A 27778-nucleotide genomic window follows, 5' to 3' on the forward strand; every position below is an offset into this window, starting at 1 on the left:
TATTCATGTGAACAGAGGCAAGTTAAATAATAATAATAAAATAAATGTGCCTCTGTTTTCTCATCTGTTTAAAATACTTTACTGACTGGCTGTGACATTTGCATAGGGATGATGTACAATGCCTGGCACAGTGCTGGATTATAGTAGGAATTCATAACTATTCTTTTTATTGGGGCAGTAAATCAGAGAAATACATCTTATTGTTTGAATTTGTCGAAAAACACAAAGCGATAAACATCATTAAAGATAATCATTAAAGGTAAACTGTTGGATTTGCTGACTTTGGTGAAAGTTGTGGACTTAAGGAAAACCAAGAACATAATAAGGACAAGAATTTACTTTGTTCCAATGTTAAATTAAAACAAGAAATTGCAAGTATGGCACCATCTCTTGGATGGATAAGGAATCCTCAGTGCATTTCTAACTGTACGGTTCTGGCACAGCCCCTGCCAGCACCGCTGTCCCCTCCACCACAGAGCCCAGCTGAGCAGTGTCGCTGGGTGACTCTCATATCAACGGGCACCGGCCACATGGAACACGCTCAGCCCTCCATCGGTGGTGTGCAGTCCTCTGAACCATACACAAATACTATTATTTTTGAAAGACAATTGATCTTTCTCAGAAATAATAAAACTTCTTAAATAATGTGTCCATTTGAGAGAAGAAGAGGAACTGCTTCCAAGATTTAGCAATTTGGACATTCTCCCCAAGTAGTGTAATGCGATTTTCTAAATTGGGAAGATTACAACTTCTCATCCAGATGAGCATTTTCCTTTTGGGATCTTGATTCTCATGTAAGAAATTAGCTACAGCCACGGAGAAAGCTGGTGATTCAAGCATTGTTTACCGTTAGTTAAATTTTCCTAAAGCTATTTAACTTGTAACAAAAAAGATTATCATTAAATTGGGACAGGGCTTTTTACCACGCATCTGGACCTGTCATCAGGAGACATTGCTTAGTCCTGATTCTACGCATTTGAAATAAGACAATTAATTGTGAACCTTTATCTGTTCCAGCCACTATATTAATCATTTACAATGATGATATCATTTACTCCTCACAGTATTCTCATAATGTTTCCATTATCATGACTTCTATCTTACAGATGAGGAAGGCACTGAGGTTAATTAATAGTGGAGCTGTGTCTCAGACCCAGGCAGTCTGAAGGTCAAGTTGAGAGACCTCTAAACCACCAAAATTAGAGATTTTTTTTTTTAAAAAAGAGGAGGTGCCTCTCTTTCTGGATCAAAACTCTCAATTAGTGCGAATGATTTATTGTTTTATATTACAAATGTCTCCTCTCTGGTAGCAAAAATGTCCATACAGTCCCACAGCCAAGTTGTATGCATCTCGAAGTGAGACACTAGCAACACTTCCCCTCACACTGTGCGACTGAGCTACATTTTAATAATCTCAGTTTAAATTCATTTTGACAAAGAGCCTTGGGCAAATAAACTCTCCACTAACATTGTACATGGTTGTCAAGTCAACTGAAAAAATATTTTTATCTTATAAAACTTCTCAACTTTTAAAACTCCCTGCCAGGCAGTTGTGTGATATCCTGCGGAAAGCTGGGGGGAGAGGCACTCGGATTTGAAGATGGTCCCTTTGATGGTTAAAGAGCTACAGAAGAGAACATATATAAATTCACTCACACTTTTTGGATAATTTTTAAAAGATCAATATTTTAAAAGAGTAAGTCTGTGTTGAACACATTAACCATTTTATCATGATACATTATTTCGCACTAAAAGCCACATATTATATGGAAGAACCAATTTTAAAAAGAAACTAATTATAGCAATATCTAACTGGAAGTGGATTGTATTTCCACAAAATCACATTTAATTTCATACAATTCATTGGCTATATCTGATTTGATGTAAGTCCACTGCTGTGTGTTCATGGAAAAAAGACTAACATTTGAAAATACAAGATATTTTCATTACTTTTCATATTTCATTTCAATTATTTCAACTTGCACAAAACAATTAAATATGTACCTCTATTGCAAGTCAAAAGCCAATTAAAAGCAAGTTAGCAACAAGGTAAAAAAAAATTAGAGGTTAATTAGAGATACAAAAAGATTCCTTTTGCCGGAACCGGTTTGGCTCAGTGGATAGAGCGTCGGCCTGCGGACTGAAAGGTCCCAGGTTCGATTCCGGTCAAGGGCATGTACCTGGGTTGCGGGCACATCTCCAGTAGGAGGTGTGCAGGAGGCAGCTGATCGATGTTTCTCTCTCATCGATGTTTCTAACTCTCTATCTCTCTCCCTTCCTCTCTGTAAAAAATCAATGAAATATATTAAAAAAAAAAAAAAAGATTCCTTTTTACTTTGCCATGTGTTATGTAACAGGCTTATCTAGCAATTCAACAAACACTTGTTGAGAACCCACTATATGCTGTATATGCTGGGTACACAGCTGGAGTCATGAAAATGAATAAGATCCAGTTCTTACCCTTAAGCAGCTAATAAATGCCTGGATCCTGTTAGTTCTACATTCCTTAAAGCTCTCCTCTCCTCCCTCCCTTCACACCACTACTATGTACTGTCAACCCTGACAAGTGCTAATTCTCTTCAATCCTGGATTGTAATGTCTACTTCACTGACCTCCTGCCCCCTAACTCTTCACATTGCTTTAATTACTTTAGTTTCTTAGAAATACATTAATACACGAACTAGTTTCCTAGGCAAAATCTTTTCATTTTCCTTGACAAGCAATTTACTGAAAATGTGAACTGTGTGCATCAGAATCGGAGGGCGTGATGATGTTGGGTTAGTGACAATGCAGCTTCCTGGGCCCTACTCCAACTGATTGCAAGAGAATATTTAGAGATAAGGCCCAAGAAACTATGTTAACACATTTTATAGATGATTCTTACTTAAAATTCAGAGAACCAATGGACTTTAAAAAAAATCTTTTTAGAGAGAGAGGAAGGGAAAGAGTAAGAGAGAGACAGAGAAACATCAACTGATTGTTCCTGCAAGTGACCCTACCAGGGATCCATTGAAACCACAATCTAGGTATGTGCCCTGGCCAGGAATCGAACCCACAACCTTTTGGTGTACTGGATGATGGTCCGGCCAACTGAACCAATTGGATGAACCAATGATCTTCTTATCCTGTTTTTCAAACAATCTGCAAACTGACTTCAATCTAATTTTCACAGGAACGGTTCATTCCAGCCTACTTTTTGCACAGTGCTTTCCTTTCAGAATGCTTTCCCCAGCTTATCTGTATTTATAAATTCAACTCAATTTTAACACCTTCTTCCTGCATAAAAGACGCTTCAAAAATCCTAGCGTATATTTCTCACAATCCTAAACTTCTGTGCCCTTCAAATATATGGCAAGTAAGATATATCAGAACTACCTTCTATTTCTGGTGAATTTTAAGTGATATATATAAACTATTTTCACCTAGAATTTGTGTTCAGAGACCAAGAACTGTCATATTTTCTTTTTAATTCCTTGAATCTACCTAATTAAATAAATGTCTATAGAAAATACAACTAAATATTCTGTAAATGTGATGAAAAGTTGGAACTAATGTGGCTTCTTACTGGCTTAGAGAAACCGTAGCCTGAAAAGTCTACAGATATTCTGCTCAATCAATGTTGCTTGCCTTACTCTAGGACAGGGGTGGGGAACATCCGGCCCGCAGGCCACAAATACGGCCCACGAAATCATTTGGTCTGGTCCTGCCAAGGCCACTGCAGGCGGGACTTCAAATTCAATAAATCTAGGAGCTTTTTCCATAGCAACATGCATTTATATGAAGTGAATTATATTAAGCAAATGGTGTTCTAAATATACAAATGGCCCTTGGCAGGAAAAAGGTTCCCCACCCCTGCTCTAGAGCATACATTTACCAAGATATATTAGAGAAATGCAAACAGACCAATTCTGGTAAGGTTACTCTTTAGCTGGGTGATTTTTCCCTCTTCTATGATAGCACGGCATCCAAACCTACATTTGAAGAGAACCTCGTGTGGGAGTGCAGCCACATCTATACTGGCTCAAGTCCCACTATCACTATTAACTTGGACAAACTCCTTATAACTATAACTGGTATCATGGTCTAAATAAAGTATCAAATACAAATGCTATATATTCGTGATCTATAAGACTCTCCATAATAAGCTCACTCGCCTGCCAATCCAATAAGCATTCAGAAGGATATTAAATCACTCCTTGAATGTACGGCCATTAGAGGCTGGAAAGCTCAATTTTACATAAAAGCATTCGTAAAAAATTATAATATGACTAATTATTCTTATTATTCATTCACCCTGTATTATGTCTTAACAACTGCACCATGCAATTAGGGCATTACCAATCTAATAAAGAACCTTGCAAGGAAAATGTATCCAAATTTTAGGGATGAAGAAAATTAGTTCAGACAGATGGATTTGCCTAACATTCAATTCAGTGAATAGCTGGAGCAAGAATTCAGGTCCAAGTCTGCATTTCCCTAATACACTTTCTCTCTCATCTGCCCAATGAGTAGTTTCTAACACTAACTGAGGCATGTGTGTTAGAAGAAGATACTTGTGACTTCTGCCATATGGAATTCTAAAGAGCAAAATGTGGGGGCAGGAAATTTACATGTAGCCATTCCCCATTTCAGTGGGTTAAGGAGCATTATTAACCGAGTAATTAATTTTGGACATTTTAAGGAGCAATGGATTTCCAGAGGTAAGAGTATATTTATTTTTATTTACTTACAGCAATCTGTTATTATTTCATATTTTCCCACCCTAATAATCCTAGATGAGGAGGCATTGCCTTTATCCTCATTTCTTACTTACTTCTTACTGCCTGTCTACCCTCCATTTAGAATATATCTTCTAGTTCTAGTAGATCTATTGATGCATATCAATGCAAAAATAAAAGGCAAATATTTTATTCTCTTCTAAAAAGTACTCCTGCAGCAAGCTGAGATGAGCCAAATTTATGTTTGGCAGAATGCCTCCTAGGGCATATGCTAGCTTCTTATTGAATTAGCAGAATTTTAGATTCAATGGTTCTATTGCTAAAACTGCTGGATTTGGTCCTTCAAAACCCATGATGTCAGGACTTGCATGAATTAATTAGATAGGACCTTGCAACCAGACTTCAAAGTAGACTTATAATAACCAATACATAGTTTAACTATTTTATTTCCACAGCTTATTTTATATAGGAATTCCAAATAGCATGTACCAAAAAGGAAAAATATTTAACCATAGTTATTTGTATAATAATATTTTCTTTTACTCAGTCAGGCAATTGCATTCTTTGACAAACTAATTCCTCTTCTCTTCTTCTAGAATTCAATTACCTTCTACTCTGTATCTCCAGATGATTGTCCAAAAGATAAATATTTTGTACAACAAATGTTTATTCATTCACACAACAAATGTTTTAGTGCCTATAATGTACAATGCACTCAATTTCATGCCGAGAAAAAATATATTAAACAGAAATCCTATTTTCAGAGAGATTGCTATCTAGTAGGGTGTGCGGGAGTGTGTGCGTGTGCGTGTGCGTGTGTGTGTGTGCGTGTGTGCGTGTGTGAAGATAGCAGTATAAATCAGTACATATGAGAAACTAAGTGGTGAGTGGTATTGATAATAAACAGTGCAAATTTAAAAAGAAAATATATTTCCAGCCGAACTTTCAGTTCTAATTTCCCGAGAGTGACAGCATTTATGTTGGTTGTTAATGGGTGAGTAAAACTGAAAGAAGGGCTCGGAGTTGGGATAAGCAAAAGCAATAATAAAGACAAAAAATTGAAAATTATGGACTGTTTCCATTCGTGAAATAGAGAAGTGGGTTATAAAGTCAGAAAGGTAGATTGGGACCACTCTATAAAAGTTAAGAACCTAAGGGTAAGGAATTTGGAATTCATTCATTAGATAGTAAAGGGCAATAAAGATGTCTAAACTGAAGATGAGGACCATGAGGACCACTAATGTGTGAGATAGATCAGAAAGATGACATGCAAGGCAAGGAGACCAGTGAGGTAGATACTGCAATAGTCCAAACCTGGAGGAATGACAGGAGAAGGAATGGACAGAGGAGATAGCTATTGCAGATGAAGAGTGAAGAGAATGTGGCAACTGATTATGGAAAGAATTAGGGGAAGAAAGAGTTAAAAATGTTTCAGATGTCTCAACTAAAGAAATGGTAACATTATTGGTGCCAATCACAGAAATGCAGATGTCTGAAGATGCAAACTTATAACCTAGCCCTTGGTTCTATCCTTGGCACAGTATCCAGCAGAGTATGTGAGTAAATCTCATTGATTTCAAAGGCTTGTTAGTCACAGACATAGATTCTTTAGTATATTTTTATTGATTTCAGAGAGGGAGGGAGAGGGGGAGAGAGGTAGAAATTAATGATGAGAGAGAATCATTGATCAGCTGCCTCCCGCAATTGATCGAGCCCATAACCCAGGCATGTGTACTGTCCAGGAATCAAACCATGACCTCTTGGTTCATGACCTCTTGGTTCATAGGTCGACACTCAACCATTGAGACACACCGGCCGGGCCATATATATTCTTGGTACTCTGGCATAAAACTTTAGCAGGTGTCCCAAATATATATTGCCTTCAAGGAGCTAACTCTGCATATTTATTACCTCATTAGCCTCTCCGTTTAAAAAACAACTCCTGAATTGCCAATTTAGTGGAAAAGCCATGTCTCTGTGCCAAAGTTTAATAATATATATTAATAATACATATTCCTCCAATTTAAAAAGCAAAATAAAACCCTAAAACACGTGTTTTGCTCATATCAAAAAATGCTGTATGTTTTTATGACATGATTTGTTAAGAGATTTCCCCTAACTTATAAAATTTTCTCCATTCAACATCTCTAAAAAGTAGGCAATCTAATTATCATATGAGATTCTCAGTGAATAAATTGTGTATGTTTAACACAGTTTCTTTTAATTTTTAAAAATACAGAAATCTGCTAGAGCAGTGGTTCTCAACCTTCCTAATGCCGCGACCCTTTAATACAGTTCCTCATGTTGTGGTGACCCCCAATTTCATTGTTACAAATTGAACATAATTAAAGCATAGTGATTAATCACAAAAACAATATGTAATTATATATGTGTTTTCTGATGGTCTTAGGCGGCCCCTGTGAAAGGGTCGTTCGACCCCCAAAGGGGTCGCGACCCACAGGTTGGCGACCCACAGGTTGAGAACCGCTGTGCTAGAGCTTTTTCATTTTCCAGACACCATTACAAGTATAAATTCTTATAAATGTGCTAATGTCAAATTACAAAACCATGTCATGTATTGATTTTAAGACAAACAATTCTGTCCACAACTTTATGCCCATAGAATGAATTATTTCAAGAATATGACATATTTTAAAAGGGCACTTTTTATAGTTAGGAAAAGAAAGTTGTGAGCCATCAGATACTAAATGATCAAAAAATAAAGTTTTAATAATGTAAAATAGTGACCATTTTTAAGTCCTTATAATTATTCATTATTTTTACATAATGGGGCTAAATTTAGCAAATCAGAAAAAGATGAGATGTCTAATCACTCTAGTAAACAAAGAAACACAAATATCAATTAAGTTATAATTTAAAATGTGCTATACTCAAGCTGGCAAAATGAGCTAAAACGAGTCAAAACCAGGCCTCTATTTAAATTTGGATAACTATTGCCAGATGGCCTCCAAAAATAGTGCCCCACTTTATACTCCTCTCAAAAATGTAATATGTTTTCCCACACATTCCAACACTTTTCATTCACTTTACACTATTATCAAAACATCACTTAACAGCTATTTATTGGGCACATATGAAAGGTGTTAGAGAGACAATGCTAAATGACAACAACAATGCACAGCACAAACAAGACACAGCCTCTGTCCTCAGGAAGCACAATCCGATCAGACATCAAATAATCAATCATACAAATACTGTAAAGCAGCATCTGTGAAAAAATTAGAAACAGAAACTGCATAGGACCTCTGAAAGCACAGATTGAGGGATTTAGCCTCCCCATGGAGCACTTCGCTGGAAAAGTGATCTAAGGAAGAGTAAAAAAATGAGGGGAAAGAGCAGGAAGTCTTCTTGCCAAGGGAAGCAAATGGTCCTTATAGTGGGAGTCAGTATGGATCCATCTGTACAGATTGATGTAATCTGAGAGGTGAAAGTAGAATTGCTTTGTGGTCTGAACTGGCATTCTATGAATGATGCTAAAATTATTTTATATAAGCCCTGGATACACCTCTATGAGTTGTGTGGTTATATTCTTTGCTATTTTTCAAATGGGACTTTGGTCATTTGTGTATTGATTTGTAAGAGCTCTTTTTATATTAAGGAAAATATTACTTTGTCATATGTTGCAAATCCTTTCACTGCTAGTGGTTTATCTTCTGATTATTGTATTTTTTCTGATTATTTAATTGTGAGTTGTTAAATTTATGACTCGTCCGTAAATGTTTATAGATTTCATATCTAGAATAGACATTCCCTATTAGACTGAAAAAAAAGAAAGAAAAAAGCCAACAAAACAATATATCTCAATGTACAGAATCATTTTGGTGTGTTCTGATGTAATGTCTAAGGTACAGAATCAAATTCCTGTTACTTTTGTTACTAATTCATTTCCTCCACTAATGATTATAGGTGCAGCTTTTAGTATATACTGCATCTCCACAGCATTTCCTGCTTATAAATGGAATTCTTTTTACTCTTCTATTGACTTGTCTGCATATTCAAGCATAAGCACAAACTGCTTTATGTACTATGAAATGTAGTATCTGATAACATTCACTCTTCTCCTCCCACCATTTCTGTTTTTTTTTTTAACAAGGAATTTCTTATGTTGATTTTTACATATGGACTCTATAATCAGTAAGTCTAATAAAAAAAGAAATGAAAATTCTATTTGCATTTTTGGGCAGATCACATTACATTTAGATATAGATAATTGTCATTTTATAATATTGACTGTTCCTATTCCAAACCAGGAAATGTCTTTCCATTTATTTAAACCACTTTTATGACTCTCTGTGTAGTTATAAATTCTTCTTTTTATAAGTTTTGTACATTCCTGTGTAAGTATATTCCTAGGTATTTTATCTTTTAAATTTTTATTTTATTTTTTGCTATCTTTAATATACATTTATTATATTTTCTTTCTTAATAGTTTTCAAGTGGCTGTTGTTTATGCATTGGAAAGCAAAAATTTTTATGTAGTTTTGTAACAGGCCAATAAAACATTTTTATTATTATAATAGGTATTTTTTAGATTGCCTTGAGTTTTCCAATTGCACAAATAATGCTCATTTTGCCACTCCTTTCTAGTTTTATTTTCATTATAAAAATATGAAATATTTTCATAAAAACAAATGTTATGATGTGTTTATACATACTATAGATGTATGTGTCTATGTGTGTGTTATGCAATCTAGTATAACTTAAGTATTAAAGGAAACATCACATAAATAAGAAATTTGGACAAGACCAATCCTGAGATCCATGTCAGACTTCTATATCAGATCTCATTCCTCTGTCTTCTAAAACACAAAAAGTGTGCTGTTTTAGAAATCATTTCAACCCTGAAGTCCTAAAGATAGTCTCAGATATTTTCTCTTAAAAGTGTTAACTGTGATTTATCACTCTTTATTTTACCTGAAGTTGATTTTTAGGAATGATATGAAGAAAGTATTTAATTTCATTTTTATACATGTGGAAAACCAGGTGCACCATCACATATATCTGAATAGTCAACTACCTCTACTGGTCTGCAATGGCACCACGGTTAGCCCTCAGGTTTCCATATATAACACTAACCCTATTCACACTCTGCATTTTATTCTTTTGCTCTAACTCTCTCTATCTGCATAAATGTCAAAATGTCTTAACCACCATAGTTTCATAATAGTCCTTGATCTCCATAATAGTCCAAGATTCACAGATGATTCTCCTCCCCGTCTTCCTCTGTCTTTGCCTCCATCTTCATCTATTCGTTTTCCAATAATATTTTGGCTATTTGGGGGCAATTTGCATCTATATATAAATTTTGGAAATACTTTGCCAACTTCCATAAGAAAAGCTGTGATGGTATATTTATTGCAATTTCCAGGAACCTCAAGTTTCCAGGAACCTCAAGTCATTTTTTAAGTTTTTTAAAAATATACTTTTATTGATTTTAGAGAGGAAAGGAGAGGAAGAGGGAGGGAGGAGAAAAAGAGAGAGAGAGAGAGAGAGAGAGAGAGAGAGAGAGAGAGAGAGAGAGACATCAATGAGGTGCCTGTACCAGGGCTGAGCCTGAAACCTAGGTAGATGCCCTGACCAGGAATCGAACCCATGACCTTTCAGTGTATGGGATCATGCTCAATCAACTGAGCCATACCAGCCAGGGAAAATTTAATGCATTTCAATAGGGGAATAGAGTTTCCTATATTTTGTTGGATTTATTCCTAAGTACTTTGTGTTTTCTATTTACTAGAGTAAATAATATCCTTTTTTAAAATGATATTTTGGATTTTTGTTCTGACATTTGATTTTTGTATATTTATCTTCTATCCAATAATCTTACTAAACTCATCAATTAATTCCATACTTTACTTGTACATTCTATCATGTTTTTATGTAGGCAATCATATCATTTGCAAATTAAAATACCTTTGTCTTCCACTCTCATCCTACACTTTTTATTTTTTCTGTCATGCTGTATTTCTTTGGACCCCCAATACATAACAGAAACAGATATAGTGAGACCCTTGTTTTTTTTCTTAACTTTGTAAAAGCAATTTCTAATATTTCACCATTAAGAATGATGTTCCCCATTAACTTTGGTAAATATGAGTAAATTTTATTTTATTGGACTTTTTCTGTATCTACTGAGATGGTGTAGTTTTTACTTTTAATCTTTTAGTGTGGGGAATAAGATTTTAAAATAATAAATATGTGACTTTTGTTATCCTGATATAAAAGGCAACTCTGGTCCCTTGTATTACCTTTGTTTATTAATACATTGCTATTTTATTTGAAAAAGGTCTTCTTGACATTTCTGTATCATTTTCAGATAAAAACTGCTGTAATTTTCCTCCTCATAATTGTCCTTTTCTAATTTCTATATTACATTAATACTAGCCTCAAATAATGAGTTGGGGAATTTTCTGTCATTTTCTAGAAAAATTAGATAATATCAGTATTATTTATCTCTAAACCGATTCCTATGTCTAAATCCGGTGTTTTCTTTGGGAAAGTGCTGATTCAATTTCTTTAATCATAGAGCTTTATGTTCTCAGATTTTCTTATTTAATTTGTTGAATTTGTTATTTAATTTGTTGTTATATTTTCTTCATCCAAAGATATGCTTTTTTAAAACTAATTTGAGAGAGAGAGAGAGAGAAAGAGAGAGAGAGTGAGAGAGAGAGAGAGAGAGAGAGAGAGAGAGAAAGAAAGAAACATTTACATTGATGCGAGAGAGAAACATAGATCAGTTGCCTCCTGTACATGCCCTGACTGGGGATCAAATCCTCAACTTAGGTATGTACCCTGACAGGGAATTGAACCCCCTACCTTTTGGTGTATGGGATGATGCATCAGCCAGGGATCCCCTGTTCTTAATTTGTTGCCATGAAAATATTTCGTATATTAGTATCTTTTCAATATCTTTGTCATCTGTATTATGCCTCCTTTGCTCATTTCTAATATGGTTGAATTGTGAACTTTCTTATCGATCTTATATTTGTCAATTTTATTTACATTTTAACAGATCTAATTTTAGCTTTGGTCTTCAATTTTATTGCATTTTTCTTTTATTGTTTCCTACTCTTTGTGATTTCTTCCTTTTGCTTTTTGTTGTTATTTTTCTAACTTCTTAATTTGAAAACTTTGGTCATTAATTAAAATGAATAATTAATTAATTTTACCCAACATTAAAAGGGTTATTTTACTTTTGGTTGGAATTCACAAAAAGGACTAAAATATTTGTGGCCCTAAAGAAAAGAGGATATGATATGTATAATAGATATAATATATAGAGAACAAAAAAGAAAAACATACCACATGTATATTACATATATATGTGGTATATATTTATATAACAAAACAATTTCAAACACCCACAAAATATTTGTACAAAAGAACAACTTATTATCTGCAATGGATTGCATCCAGGATTTGTGTCTAAAAGTTCTTCACAAATATATGAGGACAGAAATGTATGATTCAAGAACAGACCACCTTTCATGCAACATTAAAAGATTACTCTTTAGCAACTCAAATGTGACTTCCTATGCAACACTGGCTTAGAGTTAATGTGTTATGTGATAGGGTTACTCAGAGTGTGGTCTGTGCCCTGGCTGCCATTAGGTGAACTCTTTTTTACGGAAATATACCATCTGTATCCTGGCATAGCTCCTTATCACATCACAACCATATTTTGAATAGCAAGGTCATTTACTGAGCAATTACTGAGAAAATAAAATTTAATGGCAAGAACTTCACTACATACACTATAGTAAATTCTAGATGTTAAATGGCTAGAAGGAAAGGAGAGAGAAGAAAATATAAAACAACTGGACAAAAATGTGTTCCCCTAATTTTATAATGAGGAAGCTCTTCTAATTGCAAAAAGCTATAGAAGAAATAATAAAAGAAAATATGGGATTTGACTACTAAAAATATCTATTGGTCAAAAACATTAAAAAACAAGATTAAATTAACTAAGAGGAAATCTTAAGAATATATTTGATCAAAAAGTATGTCCTTCATATCAAACAAGAAATGCTAAAAAATTAATCTCTATTAACTTCAGTTTCCTCATCTGTAAAAAGACAATAACAATACTTAGCTCAAGATTTTCATGAGATTGGATTAGGTAAGGACATCCAGTATTTAGTGCAATGCCTGCTGATAGCAGGAGACATTATTTTTGCTAGATAGCCTTTAACAACCTAACAAATATATTTTAAGCCTTCAAAATTATTGTGTAAATGTGCGGTAAAGAGTTAACTCCACGAGTTTGGGTGGTCCAAAACCTCCACATTCCAAAGAAAGGTCTGGTCCTTGCTTGGCCCTGGGAGGTAACCTTTAAGCTTCTGGATATCCTGCCTGGTAGGAGTATCTTTGTTTATGTGGTTAGTTTATACAAGCAATGTCACTTGAGGGGAGGACTTGAGCCAACTTGACCTCTGAAGCAGATGGAGACTGAAGGCCTGCCTTGTGGGTGGTCAGCCAGGCCTACATGACCAAACTCTAGTAAAAACCCTAGATACCAGCTCAGGTTGGCTTCTCCGGTTGGCAATCCTCTGTGCATGTTTTCACACATTGTGGTTGGGAGCGTTTAGCACTGTCTGTATAAGTGCAATGAGCAAGGGCAAGTAGAAGCTTGTGCCAGGTGTCTCCTGGACCCTGCCCCGTGCCTTTTTCCTTTGCTGATTTTTATCTACATCTTTTTGCTATAATAAACCATAATTATGAGTTAAACTGATTTGCTGAATTTTGTGAGTCCTTTAGTAAATCATGGAACCTCAGGGTGATCTTGGGGACCTTCTCCTCCAACACCATAATCCAACTAACTGCAATTAATGTATTAATAACAAATTGTGGCTTAAAATCAAAGGAAAATTTCTTTCTCCAACAAATTGCTGCTCATCAAGATCATATAAAATATATAAAATGTAGTGAGTGTGTATATGTATGCACTCAACAAACCCTGTCAAATTCATGAATATTTTAATTTATAAAAAAAGTTTTAGCCCTTATCACAGTAAATTAATGAAGATCTCATTCCTATTTCATAAGTATAAAAACACTCAATACCAAATAAAATATTCCATTCTTGAAATTTTGGGTTCCAAGATAAATAATCACTTCCCAAACCTATTGTTTAAAAAGAAAAATAATTTTGAAAGGGAAACATGAAACATTGGTAAAAATCATTTATTTCTGCCCTAGCCAGTTTGGTTCAGTGCATAGAGCATTGGACCACGGACTGAAATATCTCCAGTTCCATTCCAGTCAAGGGCATGCACCTCAATCCCCTGCCCAAGCCGGGGTACTTGCAGGAGGCAACCACTCGACGTGTCTTTCTCACATCAAAGTTTCTCTCTCTATCTCTCCTTCCCCGTTTCACTTTGTCTAGAAAATCAACGGAAAATATTCTCAAGTGAGGGTTAACAACAACCACAAAAATCACTTATTTCTCTTCTGTTGCTATGATTCTAACTTACGTTTTTAATATAACTTCATATAAGGTATTTTAAATTGATAAATTCCAAAGAGAAAAATTTGATACATTTTTGCTGACATTATTTAAGATTCCTTTGAAATAGTAAAAGAAGGATTTTTTTGTTTTCTTTGATAACTCAAATTCTCACCCCTTGGTGGCCCATATTGATTTTTCCCATATTGATTTTCCCAGCTATATATGGTGTTGCTCTGGGAATTTCTAGAAATGAAATTCAAGGCAAAAATCAATTTAGAAATATTTCATGTGTGATTATAAAGGTATCCTTGAATTGACAAGTTTAAATGGAATTATTCTGCCACTTTAAAATTATGGATGCAGAATTATATGATCCATTTTTCTGATCCATATAGGGAACTAGAGGGGAAGAAATAATAACAAAACAAAAAACAAAAAGAAAAAGAAATCCTAAAAGAAAGAAACCAAGCCAAAACCAATGCCGAAACCGGTTTGGCTCAGTGGATAGAGCGTCGGCCTGCGGACTGAAAGGTCCCAGGTTCGATTCCGGTCAAGGGCATGTACCTGGGTTGCGGGCACATCCCCAGTAGGAGATGTGCAGGAGGCAGCTGATTGATGTTTCTCTCTCATTGATGTTTCTAACTCTCTATCTCTCTCCCTTCCTCTCTGTAAAAAATCAATAAAATATATATATATATAAAAAAAAAGAAAGAAACCAAGAATTTAACAGTTTTACTTAAGGAATTAACTCTTAATTACACCTCTAATTAAAAGAGCCCTACATTTTTCCCATTTTCTGATTAATGCCATAAGTATTTAGTTATCTTTTTTCTCTTCAAAAATAGATGGTAGATAGAAGATAGATAGGAAGGTAGGTAGGTAGATAGATAGATAGATAGATAGATAGATAGATGATAGATAGATAGATACATAGATACAGAGATACATAGATACATAGATGACAGATAGATAAAGAGATAGATGATAGAAGATAGATAAAATTGTTTTTTCAATATTCAATCCTGGCATCTTTCTAAATCAAAAGAGCTCACCCGGCCGGCATGGATCAGTGGTTGAGCATCCACTTTTGAACCAGGAAACCAGAAGATGGTGGTTTGAGTCCTGCTCAAGGCACATGCCCAGGATGTGGGCTCCATCCCCAGCAGGGGTTGTGTAGCAGGAGGCAGCCAATCAATGATTCTCTCCAATCACTGATGTTTCTATCTCTCTCCTGCTCCCTTCTTCTCTGAAATCAATAAAAATGTATTTTAAAAAATAAAACAAAAGAGCTCAATTGATATGTTTGGTGGGTGTATACACAGGATTCATAGATATAATGATCTAACATCTATGGAAACTTCCTATTTGAGAGGATATATATATATTTTTTTTTCCTTTTTGAGAGGATATATAATATATATACTAACATTCTCCTTTCTTTTTTTCCATTTTTTAAACACTTTTTAAATTAAATTTATTGGGGTGACATCTATAATAATCCTATCTAATAAAAGAGAATCATGGTAATTAGCATACAACTGCTACCCTTCCCACTGGCTAATGACCGAGATATGCAAATTAACTGCCAGTCAAGAAGTCGGCCAGCAACCCGGAAGCTTGAAGCTAACATGAGGCTTGCTTGCTTCAGTGACGGAGGAAACCAACGTTCCCCGCCTGCCTTGCCGGCCTCTGAGCTTGCAGTTTGAAACATAGTTACAAATATAGAAGCTAAACAAAACCCCAGAAACCTGCTTTCAGCCCGCCGGATCTCAGAGCTGGAGTTGATACAGTGTTTTGACTATAGAACCCAAACAAACCAGATGCCTGCTTTCAGCAGCAGAGGCCTCAGAGCTGGAGCCAGAGCTAAAGCTGGCCCAGAATAAAAAAAATAAAAAGAAAAAAAGGAGCAGTTGGGAGCTTCAGTCACCCGCCAGCCTGAAAACAGCCCTCAGTCCCTCACCCAGACTGGCCAGGCACCCCAGTGGGGACCCCCACCCTGATCCAGGACACCCTTCAGGGCAAACCAGCCGGCCCCCACCTGTGCACCAGGCCTCTATCCTATATAGTAAAAGGGTAATATGCCTCCCAGCACCGGGATCAGCGGAGCTGAGAGGCCTCCCTACACCGGGATCAGTGTGACAGGGGGCAGCGCCCAAACCCCCTGATTGCCCTGCAGCTCTGTGTGTGACAGGGGTCGGGGCCACAACCTCCCTATCCGCCCTGCTCTGTTCATGACAGGGGAAGGCACCCCAACCCTGATCGCCCTGCGGCTCTGTGTGACAGGGTGCGGCGCCCCAAACCCCCCACCTCCCCAATGGGCCCTCCTCTGTGTGTGACGGGGTAGAACCATAACCTCCCCATCGGCCCTGCCCTGAGTGTGACAGTGGCGGCGCCCCAATCCCCTGATCGGCCCTGCTCTGTGGGTGATAGAGGGTGGTGACCCAACCCCCTGATCCGCCCTGCTCTGTGCCTGACAGGGGGGAGCTCCCCAACCCCTTGATGGGCCCTGCTCTGTGCGTGACAGGGGGAAGTGCCCCAACCCCCTGATTGGCCCTGCTCTGTGCATGACAGGGGGTGGCGCCACAACCTCCCCATCGACCCTGCCTTGAGTGTGACAGAGGGCGGTGCCCCAACCCCCCAATCGGCCTTACCTTGAGCATGACTGAGGGTGGCATCGCAACCTCCCGATCCACCCTGCTCTGTGCATGACAGGGGGTGGCGTCCCACTCCCCAATCAGCCCTGCTCTGAGCCCAACCAGGGGCTGAGCCTAGGGGTTGGGCCTGCCCTCTACCAGCAGGTCGTTATCTCCCGTGGGGTCCCAGACTGCGAGAGGGCACAGGCCGGGCTGAGGGACCCCCCCCGAGTGCACAGATTTTTGTGCACCGGGCCTCTAGTAAAAGTATAATATGCTAATTAGACCAGACGACCTTCCAGACGAAGCCGGGGCTGCGAGGGAAGCCTGGGTCCCGGGTGCCTGCTGGCGCCCAGAAAGAAACCCAGGTCTCGGATGCCAGAGGCAAGCCAGTGCCAGCACCCGGGGGAAGGAAGGCCTACTCTTGCATGAATTTCATGCAACTGGCCTCTAGTTGGTTAATAAGATTACGCAGGTTTCAAATGTACATTTCTATGATACATGACCTGTATATTGCATTGTGTGCTGACCACCCAAAGTCAAATCTTCTATCACCATATGTCTGACCCCCTTTGCCCTTTACCCTCCCTGCTGGTCTAGAATTCGGTGCTTTCACCCACATTTTTCTTTCATTGTGCATTATGTCTTACATTGAATTTATGTAGATGAACTCCCTCCTGTTTATTTCTTTATAACGATGCCATTATTCTCACTGCTATTGTCTCCTAATATCTAGCATCAAGAAAGCACTAGTCTCGCCCAGCCAGTGTGGCTCAGTGGCTGAGGGTCGACCCATGAAACAAGATGTCATGGGTGTAATTCCCAGTCAAAGCACATGCCTGGGTTGCTGGCTCGATCCCCGGGGGGGAGGGGGAGGGGGGGGCATTCAGGAGGCAGCCAATCAATCTTGCTCTCTCGTTGATGTTTCTATCTCTCCATCCCTCTCCCTTCCTCGCTCTCTAAAAATCAACAAAAACATATTTTAAAAAAGCACTAATCTCTACTTTAAGACAAATACCCGCTTCCTAGTAAGGAGAACTTTTAGCAATGAAGTAGCTCAACATATATCACATGTCCTGGTCTTAATCCATCAAGCATTACACATACCTTTGGCACACCTCTATTGATTTTGGGTACAGTTCTATAAAAGTCAAGTAAAATAATATTTTACTACCATTTTAGCCATTCCAACCTGAGTTCCTGGTCATAAAGCAATGTTTCTACTACATAAAGTTGAAGTGGCCTTTCCTTAAATCATATCATTTAGTTTTGTGTTTAAGTAGCTGTAGGTTCTTGACCAAGCCTTACATGTTAATAAAGTAACATGTATTGTGACTGGTTCCTTTAATACATTTAAGAATACAACAGCGAGTGAATAAAGTAATTTTACATATCTGTTTTTAAAAAGTAAAATAACTTTTGAAAGTAAACCTACTATTCAGGGTACTTGACAAAATCACTTAACATCTGTGGTATAAAAATGTATTCAGATTGCTTGTATATCAAGCTGTTAATGCATGGCTTAAGAGTGAAAATTATAATTATTCAGAAACATGCCTTTAATTTATAAGAATTATATTTATGATTAATTTGCATTTATTGTCTTAAAATTTTTTAATGATAACTTTTTTCTTGCCTTTAAACATTATTCTCAATATTTACATTCTAATGATGCACATGGTTTTTCTTGGTACGATTAAACTAAAGTATCTTTAGATTATAAAAACTGTTTTGGAATTAAAATTCTAAATCCTATCATATGTGGGATGCAATACTGAATGAGGTTATTGCATTGCATATTAAAGTCTATCTCCTTTTTTTTCTTTTCTGAATAACAAACTTGCATTCTAGAGCACTCAACTGAACACTCAAAGCAGATCTACAGATTTAAATAGTCACATCAAAAATTGATCACCATTGATAATGTCTTGGACTAGGTTATAAGCACACAGGTATATTCAATTTTTGATAATTCACTGAGCTGTATAATTATGTCTTGATTATTTTCCTATACTTCATTTACCTGATTAAAAAGGTGGGGTTTTTTTTTTAAAATCAAACACTGTAATATCCTATATAAGTTGTCTTCTAAGCTTTCCTACATCAATCAAACATAACTTTACTCCATTGTCTACATAGTCCAGGCACATAATGAAAATGAAGTGAGCCGGACATCTGATAGGAGAGTGCTGTAGCCTGCGATGAGCTAGGAAAGATGGGCCCAGTCTGCAGGGTACAGACGCTACTCAGCTCCAAGGAATGGCTGCCATATGGGACTGTGGGTCTAGTGTTGCCAAGTCTGGAATTTCAATTTTTTTATGTCAAATTTATACTTTTTAATGCTGGCAACTGATTCACTTTTATAAATACCATCAGCCAAACTAAATATGTCTTTGACCAAATAAGCCGCCATAATGATCACCTACCTCCCTGAAAGGACCTCACTAAATCTGAGTCCAATTAAAGTACTTTTCATTTGTACTGCTGATGCTGTGACCGTGTAGGAAAGCCAACAATCAACTTTCAGTCTGTATACTGAATATACTGCCTGTAAATATGTGCATAGGCCTCATGACACAGATGTTATCCCCATTTTACTGGTGAGTGATTTAGGGTCCAAAAGTAGCAAACAGATAACAAAGAAATTCACAATAGTATGGCCTGCGTTAGATGACTTGAGTTCAAATCCTTCCTCCAACACTTACTGTTTTTATAACTTTGAAAAGGTAAATTAACTTCCCTAGAGCACATAGAAATGTGCCTGGCACATAGTCAGTGCTATATAAGTGTTACTATTAATAATTATTTATTGCTATTATTAATATTATCTGTAAAATGAGATGCTTTCTTTTTATTCGTTTTAAATGAACTAATTGATGTCAAATGCTTAGATTCTGCCTGAGACATAGTTAATGTTGTTACATGTTAATTATGTATCCAGTTTAATTCTCTTTCAAATACATTATCCTTAAACCATGAAGATTAATTCCTTTACTCTATGTCGGGCAATAATAAACATGGGTACCATTATAGACTAAAAGTATTTAAACTTGTTCAAAGTGTTTTACTTAGATTTTTAAATAATACACAGCTTTGTAGTGCCATGATTATTGCAATGTTTATTTCATTTGAAAATGTGTAGTGAAATCAATCATATGCCATGTAATTACTGTCCTGATGAGCATTTTAATAATGTAATAAAATGTTATTCAATCTATCAGGAATGGTTACAATATTCAGAAGACACTTTCTAAATTAGAAGTTCTTCTCCACTTCTTCTTGTTTCCCTGATTTTTTAAAAGCTTGAGCCCAAAGAAAAAAATATATATGCTCCCTCGCCAGGTGGCTCAATTTCCCATCAGAGCACATACCCAGGTTGTGGGTTAAATACCCAGTTGGTGCATACAGGAAGCAACCGATTGGTGTATCACTCTCACATCAATGTTTCTCTCTCTACCTTCCTCTCTCCCTAAAATCAATAAAAATGTATCCTCAGGTGAGCATTAAAAAAACAAAGAAAAATGTATGCAAGTAACTCAATAACTCAAATTGTAAAGATCTGCTACCATAGCCAGAATTTTTACTTACTTGTGACCCATTTCATGAGCAATTGTAAATGCAAGATTTAGACCATTGTCTTCAGCAATAATACATTTCCTCTTTTCACTACACATTCCACTCAAATAAGCTATACCTAGAAAACACAAACATTAATGATATTTCAGAATTAAAATGCAAATACTTATGCTAGGTACTAATAGAAGAAACAAAAAGTGAAGAAACAAAAAAAGTCAACATTAAAATATAATATCTAGCCTTTATAAGTGGAATTTTAGGAGGAAATGCATATGTATAAGTCACTCATAAACTGATGATTTAATCAATTATCCAATTCTCAAAAGGCATACTATAAAAATACATTTATAATGACCACTTTTCATTGTAATTTAAGATAAATGAAACTCAGAAACTTAGAAATGTAAACAAAAAAACAACGGTTATGTTAAATATTTTTCAATTCTTGTGAAGAACCTAGTCTCAAAGAAATATCCTAAAATAAAATAAACTACATATAGGATATTCTTGTACTTACATTTATATTTTGAGTTAATACATTTTGAAATTTAATATTGTGGAATACCATTTTAATTAATATGACAGAAACTATCTGTGGCCCTAGCCGGTTTGGCTCAGTGGATAGAGCGTCAGCCTGGGGACTGAAGGGTCCTGGGTTCCATTCAGGTCAAGGGCACATGCCCGAGTTGCAGGCTCGATCACCAGCAGGGGGCGTGCAGGAGGCAGCCGGTCAATGATTCTATCTCATCATTGATGTCTCTCTCTCTCTCTCTCTCTCTCTCTCTCTCTCTCTCTCTCTCATTCTCTCTCTCTCTCTCCCTTCCTCGCTGAAATCAATAAAAATGTATATTTTTAAAAAACTGTCTGTGATATTTGGAAAATTTATAATGTTTCCTCAAAAATTTCTTGGCTAATAAGATGACCCAACTGAAGAGTGTATAATACTGAAATATTATTTAAGATAAAACCTCTGGCAAGATATTTGATCTTCTGGTTTAAATTATCAGTACAGATGATAATATCTGAAATCATAACTCTTTTTCAAAGATGTATGTGCTATTTTACCAACACAGATATATCCCTGAATAAATATCATTTAACACAAGGAAATGAAATATTCTAAATGTAAATTTTACTGCATTTTCACAAAATTATTTAACAAAAATTATTAAAATAATATCTAGCTTTATTGAATTCACTGTATATTCTCTAATTCTCATATCCTTATAAAACGCATTTAATCTTATTATAAATTATAAAGGCCTGAACAGGCAAAATGATTTCCCAAATATCACATGACTACTAAATATGACAGAATGAGTGTTTGAACCCAGCTTTGATTTGATCTGTCAGCCAACATGTATTTTGCGTCTGATAACAATCTAGAGCAGAGTTGCCTCTAGTTAAAGATGGTTAGCTGGCTGCTTGTGAGTTTTCTCCTCCTTGCAGAAACTTAAAATATAATGGTAAGAAATAATTAAATTTAAATAAAAGAATAAATCAACTTGCCCATTTTTGGGAAAAAAAAAAACTCATGGACGAATATGAATAGATTTAGTGAAGCCACAGCCAAATGGCAGGAGAGAAGGAGTTTATGAGGGAGGTAGAACTCCACAGAGGCTCAAGATCTGAGGCACACAGGTTTGAGGAGAGGCATTACTGGAGGGTTGAAAATGGAGATTAAATAAAAATATATTTAAAATCTTCTACTACTCATTCAAAACCTTCATACAGAATGTGAAGGCCTGGTATTCACTAGCCCAGCCGTGGGCAAACTACGGCCCGTGGGCCGGATCCAGCCCCTTTGAAATGAATAAAACTAAAAAAAAAAAAAAAGACCGTACCCTTTTATGTAATGATGTTTACTTTGAATTTATATTAGTTCACACAAACACTCTATCCATGCTTTTGTTCCGGCCCTCCGGTCCAGTTTAAGAACCCATTGTGGCCCTCGAGTCAAAAAGTTTGCCCACCCCTACACTAGCCTATCAGGAAAATGAGATATATTCTTTAAATGAGATATAGTATAAACATATTATTTTAAAAATATAACTACAGAAACAACTGAGATTAAATATACATATAGATGTGTTTTTTCTCTAAATATTTGTAAGTAAAAATAGATTTTATAGAAATTTTAAATCTACAAATAGATTAAATTACTTCCTTATGAATGTATAGGTGGATGGATGGATAATGGATAAATGGACAGATGATAAGCCCTACTAGTTCATTTTGCTTATTTAAGGCAATTGAAAGTACTCCAAAGTTAAATCAAGATAAAGTAAGAAGGAAAGATGGAGGTAGTGATAAATGGGGAGGGGTTGGGGAAGTGAGAAGAGAAGGAAGAAAAAACATATTCTTTATTTAGTTCCATTAAACAACAAATGAAATAAAAGCCTTTAATAATTCTTAAACATAATGTGAATTTTAAGAGAGCTAAGTCATGTACTTATTGATACAACAAAAAGTGGAAAATGAAGATTTAAGAACTAATTGAACTTGTGTCATAAGTGAAGAAAAGAAGACAGAAAGGAGGGAGGGAGAGAAGGAAGGTAAAAAGAAAGTATCTCCTTATCAATAGAATATTAAAATTCCTATGAGCTTTAAAAAAATTTTTAAAGATGTAGTTTGAGCTTAAAATTCCTACAGACGTACTAAATTAAGCTAAACTGTAATTAGCATGCCAATAACTACAATTTGGTACAAAATTTCCCTTAGGATGCTTATCTATTTCACCACTTTTTTCACCACAACTAAATATCATCACCATCTACACTAATAAAAGAGAAAAATGGTAATTGGCGTACGGCGCTACCCTTTTCATTGGCTAATCAGGGCTATATGCAAATTAACTGCCAACTGAGATGGCAGTTAACTGCCAACAAAGATGGCGGTTAATTTGCATATGTAGGGACAATGCAGGGAGGCGAAAGGGAAAGCAGGAAGAAGCCCCCTGCCACTTACAGTGATCGGAAATCCAGGGGGGAGCTAAGAGGTGGGGGGCAGGGCAAAGGCAGCCCTGGGGCCTTTGCCCTGCCCCCCAGCCATGATCTGAGAATCAGGCGCCTTTGCCACCCTGGCCAGTGATAGCAGGAAGTAGGGTTGGAGCCAGCAATGGGAGCTGGGCACAGTCGAAGCTGGCAGTCCGGGGAGCTAGGGGTCCCTTGCCTGGGCCTAAAGCGAAGCCCACAATCGCGCGGCCGCTGCAGCTGTGGGTCCCCGCTGCCCGAGCCGGACGCCTCAGCCAGAGGCGTCCTGCAGGGGCAAGGGCAAAGCCCGCTCGATCGCGGCACCCCCCGCTGCCACTGAGGGTCCCTGCTGCCCGGGCCGGATGCCTAGGCCAGAGGTGTTAGGCCTGGGCAGGGGCAGAGTGGGAGATCGCGGCGCTGCTGCCGCTGCGGGTCCCCGCTGCCCAGGCCGACGCCTCGGCCAGAGGTGTTAGGCCTGGGCAGGGGCAGAGTGGGAGATCGCGGGGAGCTGGGAGTCCCCTGCCCAGGCCTAACGCCTTGGCCAGAGGCGTTAGGCCTGGGCAGGGGCAGAGCCTGCAACCGCGGGGAGCTGGGGGTCCCCTGCCCAGGCCTAACGCCTCAGCCAGAGGTGTTAGGCCTGGGCAGGGGCAGAGCGGGAGATCGCGGGGAGCTGGGAGTCCCCTGCCCAGGCCTAATGCCTCGGCCAGAGGCGTTAGGCCTGGGCAGGGGCGGAGCCTGCAACCGCGGGGAGCTGGGGATCCCCTGCCCAGGCCTGACACCTCTGCCGGAGGCCTCAGGCCTGGTCAAGGGGCCGATCCGGTGATTGGTGATCGGAGGGTGATGAGGGTCAACTCTTCTGGCTGAGGCATCAGGCCTGGGTGGGGGGCGGAGCCGGGGATTGGGGGGATATGATGGTCCCCTTGCCCAGGCCTGAAGCCTGGGTCAGAGGCGTCAGGCTTGGGCGGGGGGTGGAGCAAGCGATCAGAGGGAGATGGGGGTCCCCTGCCCAGACATGATTCCTGGGCCAGAGGCCTCAGGCCTGGGCGGGGATCAGAGCCAGTGATCGGGGGGAGATGGGGGTCCCCTGTCCAAGCCTGACACCTCTGGCGGAGGCGTCAGGCCTGGGCAAGGGGCCGATCAGGCAATCAGAGGGTGATGGGGGTCTACGCCTCTGGCCGAGGCATCAGGCCTGGGCAAGGGGCAGAGCCAGCAATCGGAGGGGTCTGGGGGTCCCCTGCCCAGGCCTGATGCCTGGGCCAGAGGCATCAGGCCTGGGCTGGGGGCAGAACCAGTGATGGGGGGAAATGAGGGTCCCCTGCCCAGGCCTGACACCTCTGTCAGAGGCGTCAGGCCTGGGCAAGGGGTCGATCCTGCGATTGGAGGGTGATGCGATTGCAGGGTCAATGCCTGAGGGCTCCCAGTATGTGAGAGGGGGCAGGCTGGGCTGAGGGACACTCCCCCCTACACACACCCAGTGCACGAATTTCGTGCACCGGGCCCCTAGTATCCTGTATAATAAAAGCTTAATATGCTAAGTGTCCAACCATTCTACTGTTCAACCGGTCGCTATGACACGCACTGACCACCAGGGGACAGATGCTTCAACCGGTAGGTTAGCTTGCTGCTGGGATCCGGCTGATCGGGACTGGGCAAGATGGGCCAGACACGCCCTGGAGCCCTCCTATGGTCCCTCCCCGGCCTCAATAGTGCACCAGTGGGGTCCCTCAGCCTGGCCTGCACCCTCTCGCAATCAGGACCCCTCGAGGGATGTCGGAGGGCCAGTTTCGGCCCAATCCCCACAGGCCAAGCTGAGGGACCCCACTAGTGCACGAATCTGTGCACCAGGCCTCTAGTGCAGTATAAAGTACACACACACACACACACACAATATTTTTCTGTAATTTTACTACATTGGCTAGGATTTCCAACATACTGGTAAAATATATCTATGATATTGAGCTCCTTGTTTTTCCTGCTGACTTAAATACAAATGTTTACAGTTTCACAATAGAGTATGATTGCTGTAGGACTTTCTTAGATATAGCTTGTTAAGAAAATTACTTTATGATATTCTTGTATGTCTCAGTGAAAAACAGGGGACATTGTCTGATGCATGGGTCAAAAGTGGATGGGAGTTGAATAGTATTTTTTGGAAAAGAAACAAAAGCTTAGAATAACAACTGAGAGAAATGGGAAAGACAGCTGATTAAGTGCTAGTGGAAAACTTAATGTAAATTGATGAGAAAAAAGATGATTCAGCTGGTAGTGAAGGGCATGAGCCTAGAGAGTAACACTAATATATCCAGTTGTGAATATCCAACCTATTGGCTGAAACAGAGAAGAGTAATATTTGGATTAAATTTGGGTTGAGGTTTTATAGATCAGTTGTAAAGGAAGAATCAAAGGATATAAGAGTTGGCAGTAAAACTGAACGGGAAAAAAGGAATAGAACTTGTATGCCCTAGGCTAGATAAGTTAAGAAGTAAGGTCAAATGGAGCCTGATGATTTGGAGAATAGAATCCAGTTGTCAGGAGAATGAATACATCAATGAACATTGAAAAAGAACAGACACTTTCCAAAAAAGTATTGAAGATTGTGATAAGAGGGTGGGATTTACAGGTTGAGGATTTCAGAGGTGAAGTTTCATGACATAATTAGGTATTGCCACGAGAGTAAAGAAGGGTAGAAGTAGAGTTCATCAATATTGGGGTCAAAGAATTATTAAGTAGTGTTGAGTGGACTGATTACATGAACATGATCACAATGAACTCAGGAAGGTGGAAAAGGTGGCCAGCATCCATAGGACATGGGCGAGAATCAGTGAGATTAATCTCAGTGACAGTGAGGGGTAAGATTATAAAACTCAACAGCTTCTGCTTCACATGAAGAGCTTTCATCTGCGGACAGGAGAGATTTTGTAGGAGTAGGAAGAAAGAAGAATGGAAGAAGAACGCAACAGATTTACAACTTTGGTATCTGCCTGGCATTAGCCTGTGATAAAGGAGAAGAGAAAGAAGGAACAGTGACCTCTCTGGGGGCCCTAGATTCCTCAACAGGTTATGGAAATCAATGACTATTGTGTGGCCATGTAAAATACTATGCTGATAAAGGTTATAATTTATAATATGTAAGATATATATTTATACTATAAAATATGAATTTATATAAAATAATAAATTCAAAAATGATGAGTACATATCGACATAGGAGTATGATTACAACTATGTATTAAAAACTATACCATCACATTTTAAGAGAACAAAAAGATTACAAAAATATGCTAACTAGCTAATAGAAATTATATTAGGTGGAGAGATTATAGGTAATTTTCTTCCTCTTTACCCATATTTCACGTTTATATAAATATCTATAAATAGTTTATTAATGACAAAATTAAAGATATAAATGTGACAATATGTCAATGAAATGTGAATACTAATAAAATCTCTTAGAGACCAGGGTGTAATTTAACAATCAAAACTGACCCTCTACCGTTATTCTTCTTTTATGTGACTGTTAAGTCTGAATCTTTAAGACTGATAAATTTTAACTTCATTGTTCTTACATTTGACATACCAAGACTTTCTTTGACTTCAAAATTATGGAGAATGAGTGTAACCATGACTAATTTAAATGACTTGCATTATTCTGTTCAAAAGCCCATGCTTTTCAGTCCCTTTCCAAAACCCACATGTTTCCTATTATAATAAAGGGTAGAGGTTAGAAGAAGAAAGGATTCAATATAGCTGTTATTTAAAGATAGATGTAATACAGACCCTTTTTAAATATAAAAAAAAACCCTGGAAATATACAGGAAATCAAAATAGCCTTGAATTTCTCACCTAAAAATTAATCAAGTCATGCAGGAGTGTACAAGATCCCTCATTTGAAAACTAGTGCACTATCCTAGGACATGCTATGATATGCCTGATCAAGATGATCAAACCCCTAAAACCATGCAGGGTGCATGTTACAATAATGGACTAATTGGGAAATCAGAGTTTTTATGTGATCAGATGGATGTATCCTAACAAAAGTCAGTCAGTCATCCAGGTCCAGAACTGTTGCTTTTAACCACTAGCTAGACTACTTGAGTTTAAAATCCTTGCTCTCCTAGCACAGTCCTAGGTAAGTTATTTACTAGTATCCTATGACTGCACAGTATGAGTTATTTATCTCTGAGTTCTACTATTACTTGAGACCTAACGGAACAAGTAATGTAATAGGGGACAGGTGCCGAAGGTACAAAGATGAAGACATGCTAATTGTGTCTTCAGAAGCATGAGCCAGAACAGTACTCATTCTAAACTGTGATCAAGACATACAGATGCACATAGGATATTATGGGAGAATAAAAAGAGACATCTGATATAGAAAAATCGAAGTGCTTTTAGAAAAGAGAACAGGCCCAG

General features: G+C 38.0%; 1 protein-coding gene across 1 annotated transcript in view; it reads right to left on the reverse strand.

Annotated features, from left to right (window-relative positions):
• The window catches only part of ADAMTS19 (ADAM metallopeptidase with thrombospondin type 1 motif 19), a 213363-nt gene that overhangs the window by 101343 nt on the left and 84242 nt on the right, over positions 1-27778 (reverse strand). The window contains exon 8 of the mRNA XM_036315582.1: positions 20406-20511. Within this exon, the coding sequence (XP_036171475.1) occupies positions 20406-20511 (106 nt within the window). The remainder of the gene's footprint in view (positions 1-20405; positions 20512-27778) is intronic.

This window comes from Myotis myotis, unplaced genomic scaffold (assembly GCF_014108235.1).
Source record: "Myotis myotis isolate mMyoMyo1 unplaced genomic scaffold, mMyoMyo1.p scaffold_m19_p_6, whole genome shotgun sequence".
NCBI lineage: Eukaryota > Metazoa > Chordata > Mammalia > Chiroptera > Vespertilionidae > Myotis > Myotis myotis.